Below are 12823 nucleotides of genomic sequence, written 5' to 3'. Positions count from 1 at the left end.
GTGATAATATTTATAAAATGTTATTGTGAAAGTTATAAAGATAATTAATCTTAAACAAAATATAAGAACATTGCTAAATATTAACAGATTCACATTTTATATTACATTCCTGCTTAAGTGGAAAAAACATTTGTCACCATATTGTGCATATAGCATGTTCATTTTTCTACTCAGCATACAAATAAATTAAAAGTTCCACTATTTTTAAAAAATCACATTATGGAACAACCATGCATCTTTAAAAATTAGATTTCATTCGGGTTTTCTACTGCCACTTATAGTAGGTATTTCATGGTCAGTCTCTTTACTAGGCCCTACCATGTCTTTATATCTCTCCCCACGATGTCGTTCCAGGTACGGACCCCAGTTAGAAGCTGGTGTAATGCAGCTTACAATGCGCTGAAATGCAAAAAGAATTTTTTCTTAGAATTTAAATACTATATAAACAAGCCAGTATTGTCCTAGACTCTCATTTTAAAATTTTAAACTTCTTTGTTAATTACCACGAATTGAGAACCACAGAAAAGTAAAGAGTAATAGCCTAAATTCGTAGTAAGGCACAGCCTACTAAGAAATTGCAATCAAATAATTGTTATTAACTAATTCTCAGTAGAATTTGTACTATTATATCACAGTAACTGTGAATGTAAATGATTTCAGAAGAAGGTATGTGAGCCCTTTAGAGTAACAGTACCTTCACTGTATTCTCAAACGTTTAAGGTGAGGATAAAGTGAGAATTTAAAGTATTGTGCAGTGAGATGTGTTTCTAGAACCAAAGAAAGAAAGATCCACTGTCAAACCATTGATTTAAATCCATTATTTGATGGGTTTGGGAATGTACTTTAATAAAAAACTCTTGAGCCTACCTTGTCATATTTCTAGTAAGAAGTCATAATTAACTCTACCTGTCTAGGCCTCCATGGAAGAAGGATGATTATAACTTATCTAGCTCATTCCAATCTAAGCACACTATTAGGACTTGTATTAAACACACCATTAGGACTTGTATTATAATCAGATGAGGTAATAAAAGTAGAGGTTATAGATATAAAAAACAAAGGACTCATTTGCTTTGTGACATTTTCAAGGACAACTCAGTACAAATACAAAGATCATAACTAAGCACTATAATAGAACTCAAAGATGCAGCAACAAGGCAAACTAGACTTCTTGCAAAAGGAGCATAGAGTACCATACAGGGTGACACGTAAATACATATAGAAAGAATGTTATACATTGGTAACAGATGATTACATCCAGTATAGAAGGAGTTAGAGGAAACACTGATTAATTCAATCTCATATAATGTCATATTACTACCATGTAAGTAAATTCATCTTCATTTTTATCAAAAGTACTTTATATAAACTATTTAAAAATTTAATTTGCTTACTTCACAGATAGTTCCTCTGGCCTGCATTATTTTTATGACAGCCATAATTGGAATCCATATAATGCAGAAAATAATCATACACCAGCCTACAGCAACTGCCCAGTTAGGGTATGGAATATCAGCATATTCAGGATTATGAAATTTCACCAATGACCAGATTAAAATTGTCTATAAAAATAAAATATGAAAACACAAAGCTAAAGATTAGACTGCGCAAATAATTAGAAATTTGATTCTATTTCTAAGAAGTAATTTCTCAAAACAATGAAAATGAAGATAAACTAAAATAACCAGATAACAAGCCAGAAATTAACAAAATAAAATGAACCACATGTTTTTTCTCTGAATATATACTACCAAAATTAATACTTTTATATATTTATTTTTTATTTTTATTTACTTATTTTTTGGTACTGGGGATTGAACTCGGGCCCTTTGGCTTGCAAGGCAGGAGGCAGAACCACTGAGCCAAATCTCCAGCCCAATTTCTATATATGTATAGAAGATATGAATACTTTTTCAACATACAGTGTATTTCAATAAAATATTTGTTCATATAGCAGACTGAAAGTAAAATATGAATACTTTCATTAGTGAGTCTTTCTTCCCTTTTTGTTATTAGGATAGTATGCGTGATACTTAATAAATAAACTCATATTAGAGAATTGAATCCCATAAATTAAATCATATATTAGTCCCTTTTACTTTCTTTTTCACTCTTTCCTGTCTGTCTCCATCCCTCTATTATTACTAAGCTTTCAACTTTTTTCATTTAAATTAATTAGTTTTTATTTTTAATTTGTAAATAAAGGCATAAAATGTACATATTAATGGGAGCACTGTGTATTGTTTTGATACATGCATACATTCTATAATGTTTAAGTAAAATTGAACATCTATTTTCTCAAACATTTATCATGTCTTTATGATGGCATTTTTAAAATTATTTCTTATTGAAACACACAATACATTATTGTTATTTATACTAACCATATTGTGTAATAATATACCAGAGCTTTTTGCTCCTACCTAACAATAACATAGCATGCCTTAATCGGTTTCTCCTCTTCCCTCTTCACCTTACTCTCTGCAATCTCTGGTAACCCACCATTCTGCTTTCAAGTTTTATAAGATAAAATTATTGGATTCTACATCAGTGAGACCATGTCATACTTCTCCTTCTGTGTCTAGCTTATTTTACTTAACATAGTGATCTTCTTTCAATTCATGCTGTTACAAAGGACTAGATTTCACTCTTTTTATAGCTAAATAGCATTTCCTAGGAATATGATTGTGGACAAGTATGAGGTGAAAAAAACAAACCCCTGCAAACTGTAAGTAAGAATGTCAATTAATAGAGCCATTAGGGAAGCAGTCAATATGGAAAATCTTCAAAAATATGGAAATTCTTCAAAAAAATTAAAAATAGAACTATCATATGATCCAGATAACTCACTGCTGGGTATATACCTAGGAGAAATGATTTTTCTTTTATAATAAATTATTTTATACTATACCATAAATATCCAGAATATATGTTAATTCAATGGGAATGTAAAAGTGCTTTATTCCTGGACATGTTTGTCTCCTTGCTTAGCAATTGTTTCTACTATTTTTCACTTCAAAGAACCCTTTTCTCATCACTTCAAAGCACACATGGATTTACATACACTACTTGGGCATTTTTACCAAAGCAAACTTCACTTCGAGCCTCTCATTGAGACAAAAACAAAATAAGTGCAAGTAACACAACAAAATATGAAATCTTAAAAGGGAAATCACTTTAAATTCAGGTTTTAAAAATGTTTTTTAAAAACCTAACAGTCATATTAAGGCATTAAAACTTTAAAATATGCAAAGTAAAATAAAACAAAACTTAAAAATCCCAAAAGTAATTTCTCTAAATTTAGCCATCTTTATTTTAGCCAAAAAAAGAGAAAACAATGGATTCTAGCAATCTTTATAAACAGATATTCAAGTACAATTTTAGAACTGGCTGGATTAACTCCATTATAATAAATTACTTAGAGTAATTTAAATGTATTTTACAATTGCGACAGTAGTACATAATTATAAGAAAATGAATGAGGGACAAAGGAGTCTAATACGCATAATTTTATACAAGATAGTTGGCAACGTGTACCATTTAATATTTAAAACTTTTGTATTTAAAGTAAATTTAACTGTCAGCCTTATGAGATCAATGGAAAATAACTTCTTAAGAAGCCTACTGGGGAGCTCTTGCTTCAGTTACCCAGCCTCCGCAGCAGACCTGTAAGAGGTAGAGCTGCCTCTTGCCACAGATGATGACCTCGGCACCAAGCAGATGCCTACAACCCCACCCCCCATGCACCTCTGGCCTCCTGCAGTGCTGGTACTTTGACTCACACACAGAAGCACAGTGGGATTATAAAGACCATTGTCCTAAGATCTAGCCTTGATTTTTATTTAATCGAAACAGTTAAAGGTGATAGATTAATAACAAACACAAATTATCATTTTCTAAGTTGTGCTTGATGCTTTTGTGTTGCTGATTGTGTCATGGGGCTAAGATGTAGTGATTGATCTAATCAGTTATCCTTCCCCTATAATGAAAAAAGGATTTCATCAGAGTCATTAAAGACTCAAAACCTAAACACAAGCTGTAACAGGAAGATGGAAGTATTAATCATTATATCAAGCAAAGGAGAGTACCAACAACAAAAATAACAGAAAAATTCAACCAAGCTCAAGCAGAAACACAGACTTCCAGCATATGAAAGACAAATTCTGGGGTAAATGAAATGGAAAAGCCTGATAATCAACCACATGAACATCCTGAATGGGCTGGAAGAAAAAAAAAAAACAGATGAATGAGGCTCTAGAAAAATTAAAAACAGAAATAATTTCCCAGATAACTGCAGAGATGGTGTGCAGAATGAATGACATGCTTAGAGACTCTAGAACCGAAACAGATAAAAAAAACTACATGACCTCAGACCATAATAGAAGCTATGAATGTCCAACATAGGAAAGAAATGGAATCCATGAGAGAGATTCGGATTGATTTCCAAGAGATTAAATACTCTATTGAAAGTTTACATAATAGACTGGACCAATCTGAAGAAAGGATATCAGATATAGAAGAGAGGATGGAGATCAGTGCCCAAGAAAAGAAGGATCTCTTAAAAATAGTAAGGGAACATGAGAAAATCCAACAGCTCCCAGATGACACAAACAAGAATAATATAAGATGGATAGGAGTCCAAGAAAAAGAAGGGGAAAGTACAAATGACATTTAAAAACTGTTCACAGAATTAATTCCAGAAAACATCCCAAACAGAGCAACCGAATTTAACATAGAGAGAAGTGAGGCATATAGGACTTCAAATAGCCATGGACAAAAATATCTACACATAGGCATATAATAATCAAGATATAAGAAACCCAACAGAAGAATGAAATACTACAAGCAGTTAGAGAAAAGAAAAAAATCACATGCAAAGGAAAGTCCATCAGAATCACAGCAGACTTTTCAACACAAACCCTCTAGTCAAAAAGAGCCTGGACTGAGGTATTTCAAGCCCTAAAAGAAAACAACCTCCAACCTAGACTGATGTATACTGCAAAACTCTCTTTCAAAATGGATGGGGAAATAAGATACTTCCATAACAAAGAACACCTGAGAAACTTAATGAATATCAAACCAGCACTCCAAACAATTCTAAATAACATCCTAGAAAAAGACAATGAAGATCACAACCCCATGAGGCCCAAAAGAGCAAAGCTACCAGGCAAGGCAAGAAATAAAAGGCAGAGAGAGAAAAAATTAGAAAAAGCCAACAACAGCATAATGACACGATGATGATAAATCAATACATATCAGTTATAAACATCAATGTTAATTTCCTCAATTCATCAATCAAAAGAAATGGACTATAATTGACAGTATAAAATAGGAAGAAAAAGGCTACAGGTGTAGGGGAAGGGTAGGGGAAAGGAAATAAGGGATAAGAAAAATTATGAGAAAGTGAAAAAATGGAAATAAAGTGTTTGTAAATGGGGAGGGGAGGAGGGGGTGAAGGAAGGGCAGGGACAAGGGTAAAAAATGAGAACCAAGACCTGTCATGTAAAGGTACAAGATCCCAATGATGAATGCAACTGTACTATATATCTCAAATTTACCAATAAACCCAATTAAAAAAAGAAATGCACGTGGTTCAAAAGGGAACGTATAGATTGAAAGTAAAAGGATGGAAAACAATTCTCCATGCAAGAGGAGCCCAGAGAAGCAGGGGTAGCTATCTTATTTGCAAACAAAGTAAATTTCAAACCAAAACTAATTAAGAGAGACAAACAAGGTCACTACATCCTTGTAAAGGGAACAATTCAAAATGAAGAGATGTCAATCATAAATATAAATGCACCAAATACTAATGACCCGAACTATACAACGCAAATATTAAGGGACATGAAAAACCAAATAAGTACTAATACAATTATAGTGGGGGGAAATAAATACCTCAACGTCACAAATAGACAGGTCATCTAGGCAAAAAAAATCAACAATGAAATACTAGAACTGAACCAAGCTTTTGAACAAATGCACTTAACAGAGGTATACACAGTGTTCCACACCACAAAATCAGAATATACGTTCTTTTCAGCTGCACATGGGTCATTGTCCAAAATAGACCACATAATAACTCATTGAACATAGTTAAGTAAATGCAAAGGAGTTGAAGTTACCCCATGTGTATTGTCAGACCACAGTGCAATTAAACTGGATATCAGTAGCAAAAGAAACCACAAGGACTTCACAAACACATGAAAATTGAATTACACTATCCTGAACAACCAATGGGTCACAGAAGAAATTAGACAGATTTTACAAATTAATGAGAATGCCAATACAATCATACAGGAATCTATGGGATGCTGTGTAATCAGTTCTATGAGGGAAATATATAGCAGTGAATGCCCATAGAAGAAAAACAGAGCAAATTCAAATAAACAACCTAATGCTGAATCTTAAACTCCTAGAAAAACAAAAGCAGGAAAAACCCAAAGCTCCTATAAGGGAGAAATTACAATGATTGGAGCAGAAATCTATGCAATGCAGATTAATAGAACAATACAAAAAAATCAATGAATCAAAGAACTGGTTTTTCAAAGGAATAAGTAAAATTGATAAACTCTTAGCCAAATTTATCAAAAAAGGAAACAAATGGCTCAAATCCATGCAATAAGGAATAAGAAAGGTGAAGTCACAACAGATCCAGCAAAAATCAAGAGGATCATCAAAACCTAAGTCAAGAACCTGAATTCTAGTAAAATGGAAAACACAGAAGAAATGGACAGATTTCTAGATACATATGAATTACCAAATTTGACTGAAAAATATATAAAAATTATAAACACTCCAATTACAATGAGTGAAATTGAAAATGTAATTAAAAAATTACCAACAAAGAAAAGCCCACATCCTGATAATTTACTGCTGAATTCTATAAAACATTTAGAGAAGAACTACTGCCAATACTCTTTAAAATTTTCAATGAAATGGTAAGGGAAGCAATACTTCTGAATTTATTCCAGGAAGCAAGTGTTACTTTGATTTCAAAACCAGGGAAAGACCCAACCAAGAAGGAGAACTACAGGCACCTCCCTAATGAACATAGATGAAAAAATCCTCAATAAGATACTGGCAAACAGAATATAGAGGGAAATCAAGAAAATCATACACCCTAATGTAGTTGGATTTAACCAAGGGATGCAAGGAAGGTTAAACATACATAAACCAATAAATGTAGTACACTATATTAACAGAGTCAAGGACAAAAATCATATGATCATCTCTATAGATACAATAAGACATTTGACAAAATTCAACACACATTTATGATGAAAACCCTGCAGAAAATTGGAATAGATGGCCTTTATCTCAAATTGACAAAGGCTATCTATGAAAAGCCAACACCCAACATCATACTAAATGGTCAAAAACTGAAAACATTCACGCTAAAATAAAGAATAAGACAAGGATGTGCACTATCTCCACTCCCATTCAATATAGTTTTGGAAACATTAACAACAGCAATTAGATAAGAGGAAGAAATAAAATAATAAATATAGGAAAGGAAGAAGTTGAACGGTCATTATTTTCTGGTGATATGATACTCTACATAGAAGAGCCCATAGAAACTCCATCAAAAGACTTATAGACTTAACTGACAGATTCAGTAGAGTAGCTGGATACAAGGTCAAAATTCAAAAATCAATAGCCTTCTTGTACACAAATAACAAACTAATTGAGAGAGAAATTAGGTAAACAGTCCCTTTCACAATAGCGTACAAAAAGTGAAATATCTAGGAATCAGTCTAATGAAGGAAGCAAAAAACCTCTACATGGAGAACTATGATACTCTGAAAAAAAGAGATCAAAGAGGATATAAAAAATTGAAATATGTCCCTTGTTCCTGGGTAGGAAGAACCAAAATAGTAAAAATGGTCATACTACCAAAACTGCTATACAGATTCAGTGAAATCCAGCTTGAAATCCCAACAGTATATTTCACAGAACTAAAGAAAACAGTGCAAAAATTCATTTGGAACCAGAAGAGAAGTAGAATAGCAAAAGCCATTCTAGACAACATGGCAGGAGTATCAAAATCCCCAATTTGAAACTATACTACAAAGCCACTGTGATAAAAATAGCATGGTACTGGCAAAAAGACAGACTCAAGGATCAATGAGATAGATTAGAAGATGCAGAAACAACTCCAGACATACTCAGCTACCTCATATTTGACAAAGGAGCCAACCATCCTCACTGGAGGAAGGATAGCCTCTTTAATAAATGATGCTGGAAAAATTGGATTTCAGCTTGCCAAAGATTAAAACTAGACCCCTATCTTTCACCATGCACTAAACTAAAATCCAAGTGCATTAAAGATCTAAATATTATAACAGAACACTAAACTTGCTAGAAGCTAAGTTAAGTAAAACTCTTGAAGATATTGACATAGGGAAAGACTTTATGAACAAATCTTCAGTAGCACCAGAACTAGCAAAAAGAATCAACATCTGGGATCTCATGTTTTTAAAAAGCTTCTGCACTTGAAGAGAAACCACCAACAGAGCTAAGAGACAACCTATGTTGTCTGTAAATGTGTGTAAAGTTTTTACCAGCTGTTCCTCAGACAAAAGTCTACTATCCAGAATTTATAAAGAACACAAAAAACTCAGACCCCCCAAATATAAAGACCCAATTCAAAAATGGGCATCTGAAATGAACAGACATTTCTCAGACAAAGAGGTAAAAGCAGCAAATAATAATATGAAAAAATGTTCAATATCACTGGTCATTCTATAGATGCAGACGTAAGCAACACTGAGATTCAACCTCACCCCAGAAAGAATGACTGCTATCATGAAATCAACCAATAACAAATTCTGGCGGGATTGTGGAGAGAAAAGAACCCTTCTCCGTTGTTGGTTGGAGTGCAGACTGGTACAACCACTGTGCAAATCAATATGGTGATGCCTCAAACATCTAGGATTAGAACTCCCATTTGACTCAGCTATTCCCCTGCTGGATATCTTCCCGAAAGAATTAAAAGAATCATACCACAGTGGTATATGCTCACCCATTTTTATAGAAGCACAGTTTGTAATAGCTAAAACTTGGAAACAGCCTAATTGCCCATCAACTGGAGACTGGATAAAGATGTGTTTTCCTTTTTTATGAAATGGAGTACTACTCAGCCATAAGAACAAGAAACTAGAGACATTTAAAGCTAAGTGGAGGCACACTGATGACATACTCTTAAGTGAAATTAATAGGACACACATGTGTAAATACCATATAGTTTCTCTGATGTGATTAACTAAAAGTATAAATAAGGGTTAAAATGTATAATTGATATTTTGTAATAAGAATAAATGATCTAAAGGTATTGGGTAAATGGGTGGGGTAGAAGAAAGGAAAAAGGGAAGAGAAAAAATAAGAGAAAAGGAAAAATGGAAACAAAGTCTTTGTAAATAGGGAAGGGTGGAGAAAGGAAGGAAGGCTAGGAGAATGGGGAAAAATAAGCACTAAGATCTGTCATGAAAAGGTACAAGATCCCAATGATGAATGTAACTGTATTGTATATCTAAAATGTATCCATAAAAATATTGAAAAAGAAGTCTGGTGGGATCTTCCAGGTTGATAAGGAGCTTATTTTATTATATAGATTTGTCCAATGAGGTAAATAACAGTTAATGGCACATTTGAAGACATTTAGTGAGAATGTGTAAAATATAAGTATTTTAATTTATCACATCCGGCCCAAACTACTCACTGCTTGAAACAAATTCTACAATTCTAAAAACATACATAAACACTAACACCTCGTAAAAGCAATCAAAAGCAATCAAATACAATACTTCTAATGCAAATACTAGACCAATTTACTTAATGGTCTCTTCTAGGAAAACCTTTGAATCATGAAGACAATGAGACAAAATCTTATCTATGATGCTTTGCCATCATCCCAGCCCCATGATTAGCTCTAGTCCACAGTGATTTTCCATCCCATGAAATGCTTGTTTTTTTATTAAAGTCTTTCCTTTATTGAAATGTCACTTGAATATTTCACATCTATACACTATGTCTCTTCAAGAAGACATCATTTGGGCTGGGGATTTAGCTCAGCGGTTCTGTGGCCTGCCTTGCAAACGTAAGGACCTGAGTTCGATCCCCGGTACAACAACAACAATCCTCAGCTCTTAAATAACATAACACCAATTGTTAATGTTAAAGTTATTAATATAAAACCATTGCCTCTATTGACAACTGTGAGTTTCTTGTACTAAATGCAGAAACTGCATACATCCCCGATAAATAGAAAAATACATGTTAAAATCTGAATGTTGTCTCTTAGCAATCAGTATTTTTAAAATAAATTCCTTAAAGCTGTCATCTGGGCCTTATGTGTCTTTATACTGTCTGGAAATGGAAGAAATATTAAGAATGTAATTGGTAACTCAGTATATCTTTTAGGAAATGAACAGATTCATTATTTCTTTTTTATTTACCTAATTGACAAATTTTAACTTATTTGTTACTGTTTGATTTATTTTCTAAATGTTTAAACCCAATACCTGACAAATAATATTGCAAAGGCATTTTAATTTAGGCACTTTTGAGGCAATAGCCATAAATACCGCAAACCTTGAAAATTATTCATTTACATTAGTTTTTCTTGTTTTCAATGTGAATTATTCTACAATTCATCTTAGAAACATTTGAATGAATAATTATTTATTCTTAATTAATTATGTATTATTAACTTACAATCAGCAGGACAGGTGTAACAGCAAACCAGCAAACTCTCCACCATAGCCAGAATATCCACTTTTTTGCTCCAATCATCATTTCTATATCTTTAATGAATCTGTTCCCTCCTAAAGAAAACAACGGCAATAATAATGATCAGTTTCCTCAAATAATCATTGTCATTCAAATTATCTTTCTATATCTAAACACATTCTTAACCATAATGAAGAATATACTTACAGTTAATTTTCTTCATGTTTTTGCAAATCTGCTTTAATATAATAATGTAATTACTGATAATACAATTATATACATAGTAAAAGTAATAAAACTAAACTATTTTAGTAAAACTTGTAAGTCACTCTCTAATTATTATTTACCATAAATCCAGACGATTCCTATTATCTCCAGTATAGCTGCAATCAAAATACCCCATCCAGCACAAAAGTGGTCAATCAGAAGAACCCAGTAAATTCCAGCCTACAAAAAAATGATTATTTATAGAAATATTTTAAGTCTTTTTATGTTTGACTAAGCATTCAAATAGAATAAATTAATTTGAATTTAATACATTATCTTTAGTCTAATTTCTATTGAAATAAGTAAACATTCTAGTGAGTCATTTACAACAGTTGGCTATCAAAAAGGTATGCAGTGTCTGTATATATTTTAGTAGCTTCCATGAAATCTGTATGTTTAAAGTCTGTGGTCTTATTGTATTTTGGGAAAGGAAAATTGTTTAGAACTTGGAAAGCCCTTATACAAATAGAACATGAACTTGTCACTAAACATTCTCCTAAATATTTTTTTAATTTTAGATTCTAAAGTATTTTCTAGCTAACATTTTGTCTATGAAAAGAAAAACCTGTAATATACCTGAGTCACACAGATGAGACCGAGGAGGAACAAAACCAAGCAGCAACCCAAAGTTATAGGAATCCTCATTTTCTTCATTATTTTGGGAAATAAATCTTGAATTGTTGTTGTAATCGTTTCTTTAGAGGAAAAAGGTGGCATGTTATATGACTGTTGACTCCTCAAGTTAATCACAGAATTCAACTTATATCCTTTATCAAACAAATTTACAAATATATGTAGAAAATATACTCAGGGCCCTGCCTTAAAATAATCCATAGTGTTCTTTCTCTTAGCAATGACCACTTGTTGATTTTGCTGAAAATCAAAAGCAGCTCTATTTGTTTTTTAAAGTCTGTTTCATAAAGATTTTTACTAATTGTAACTATACAGTAACCAATCCCCAGGGGCTGAAGTGATTTGAAAAAGAGTTATAGAGAAGGAAGAATTCTGATAGGACCTAAATCAGGTGACTAGTAACTGGCATGTAGAAAATGACCAAATAAAACAAAAGTAAGTGGCATAGAGATAGAAGACATTCTATGTTTAAGAGATATGTATCCATTAAGTAGAGAACTTTCTGAGAATAGAAGGACTTACAAGTGAAAGGATTAAAAAGTATGTTTTGAGATTTTTCAAGGGCTTCGAAATCCAGCCAGAAGACCATGGACTTCACCATGTAAACAGAATAAACCATGACAATGTTTTTTACATAAGAAAATGATATGATTGAAATTGTTTCAGAATTTTCTAGTTTTGTACCTTAGGGGAAATTTCTATGTGTGAATTGAGTTGTAAATAAGACAGTTGTTGCAGCAATGCGTGTAATTAACAGAAATAGAAACCAGATACCCATCAGTATGGCACAAGATTGTGGATTAAACTAATTTATATATTTGTGTATCAACATGGATCCATAGTGAATATAAAATAACTGTCAAATAATATGTATGCTATGAAAGTTCACATTTCATATTTAAATAAGAAATATTTAAGTTTTATGCTATTCATGGGTGTACAAATAATGTCTACAAACATTGACTGAATGATGTGTAATCTATGGTGATGGTTGACTAGAAAAAAACTGTGAACTACATTAATGAAAGAAATATAGGTGATTTAAGAGACTTCAAATTTACCTACAACAAATTTTTTTCTAAATATATCTGAAACAAATATAAAAATATTTATTCCTTTTTAAATTAAAAATTCAGAAAAATCATTCTGAAAGTAACAGCTACAGGAAATAATAGAAGTAAGAAAAGGATGATTT

General features: G+C 32.3%; 1 protein-coding gene across 1 annotated transcript in view; it reads right to left on the bottom strand.

Annotated features, from left to right (window-relative positions):
- Positions 1-252: 252 nt before the first annotated feature.
- Positions 253-12823, bottom strand: part of Slc6a14 (solute carrier family 6 member 14) — a 31128-nt gene continuing 18557 nt past the window's right edge. Inside the window, exons 10-14 of the mRNA XM_010615994.1 lie at positions 11572-11690; positions 11076-11175; positions 10714-10823; positions 1395-1562; positions 253-399 (exon numbers count right to left, since the gene is read on the bottom strand). Of these exons, the coding sequence (XP_010614296.1) occupies positions 253-399; positions 1395-1562; positions 10714-10823; positions 11076-11175; positions 11572-11690 (644 nt within the window). The remainder of the gene's footprint in view (positions 400-1394; positions 1563-10713; positions 10824-11075; positions 11176-11571; positions 11691-12823) is intronic.

The sequence above is a fragment of the Fukomys damarensis genome, unplaced genomic scaffold (genome assembly GCF_012274545.1).
Source record: "Fukomys damarensis isolate Sample0158 unplaced genomic scaffold, DMR_v1.0_HiC HiC_scaffold_39, whole genome shotgun sequence".
NCBI lineage: Eukaryota > Metazoa > Chordata > Mammalia > Rodentia > Bathyergidae > Fukomys > Fukomys damarensis.
Note: the sequence above shows the minus strand (reverse complement) of the source record. Positions and strands in the feature narration are given on the sequence as shown.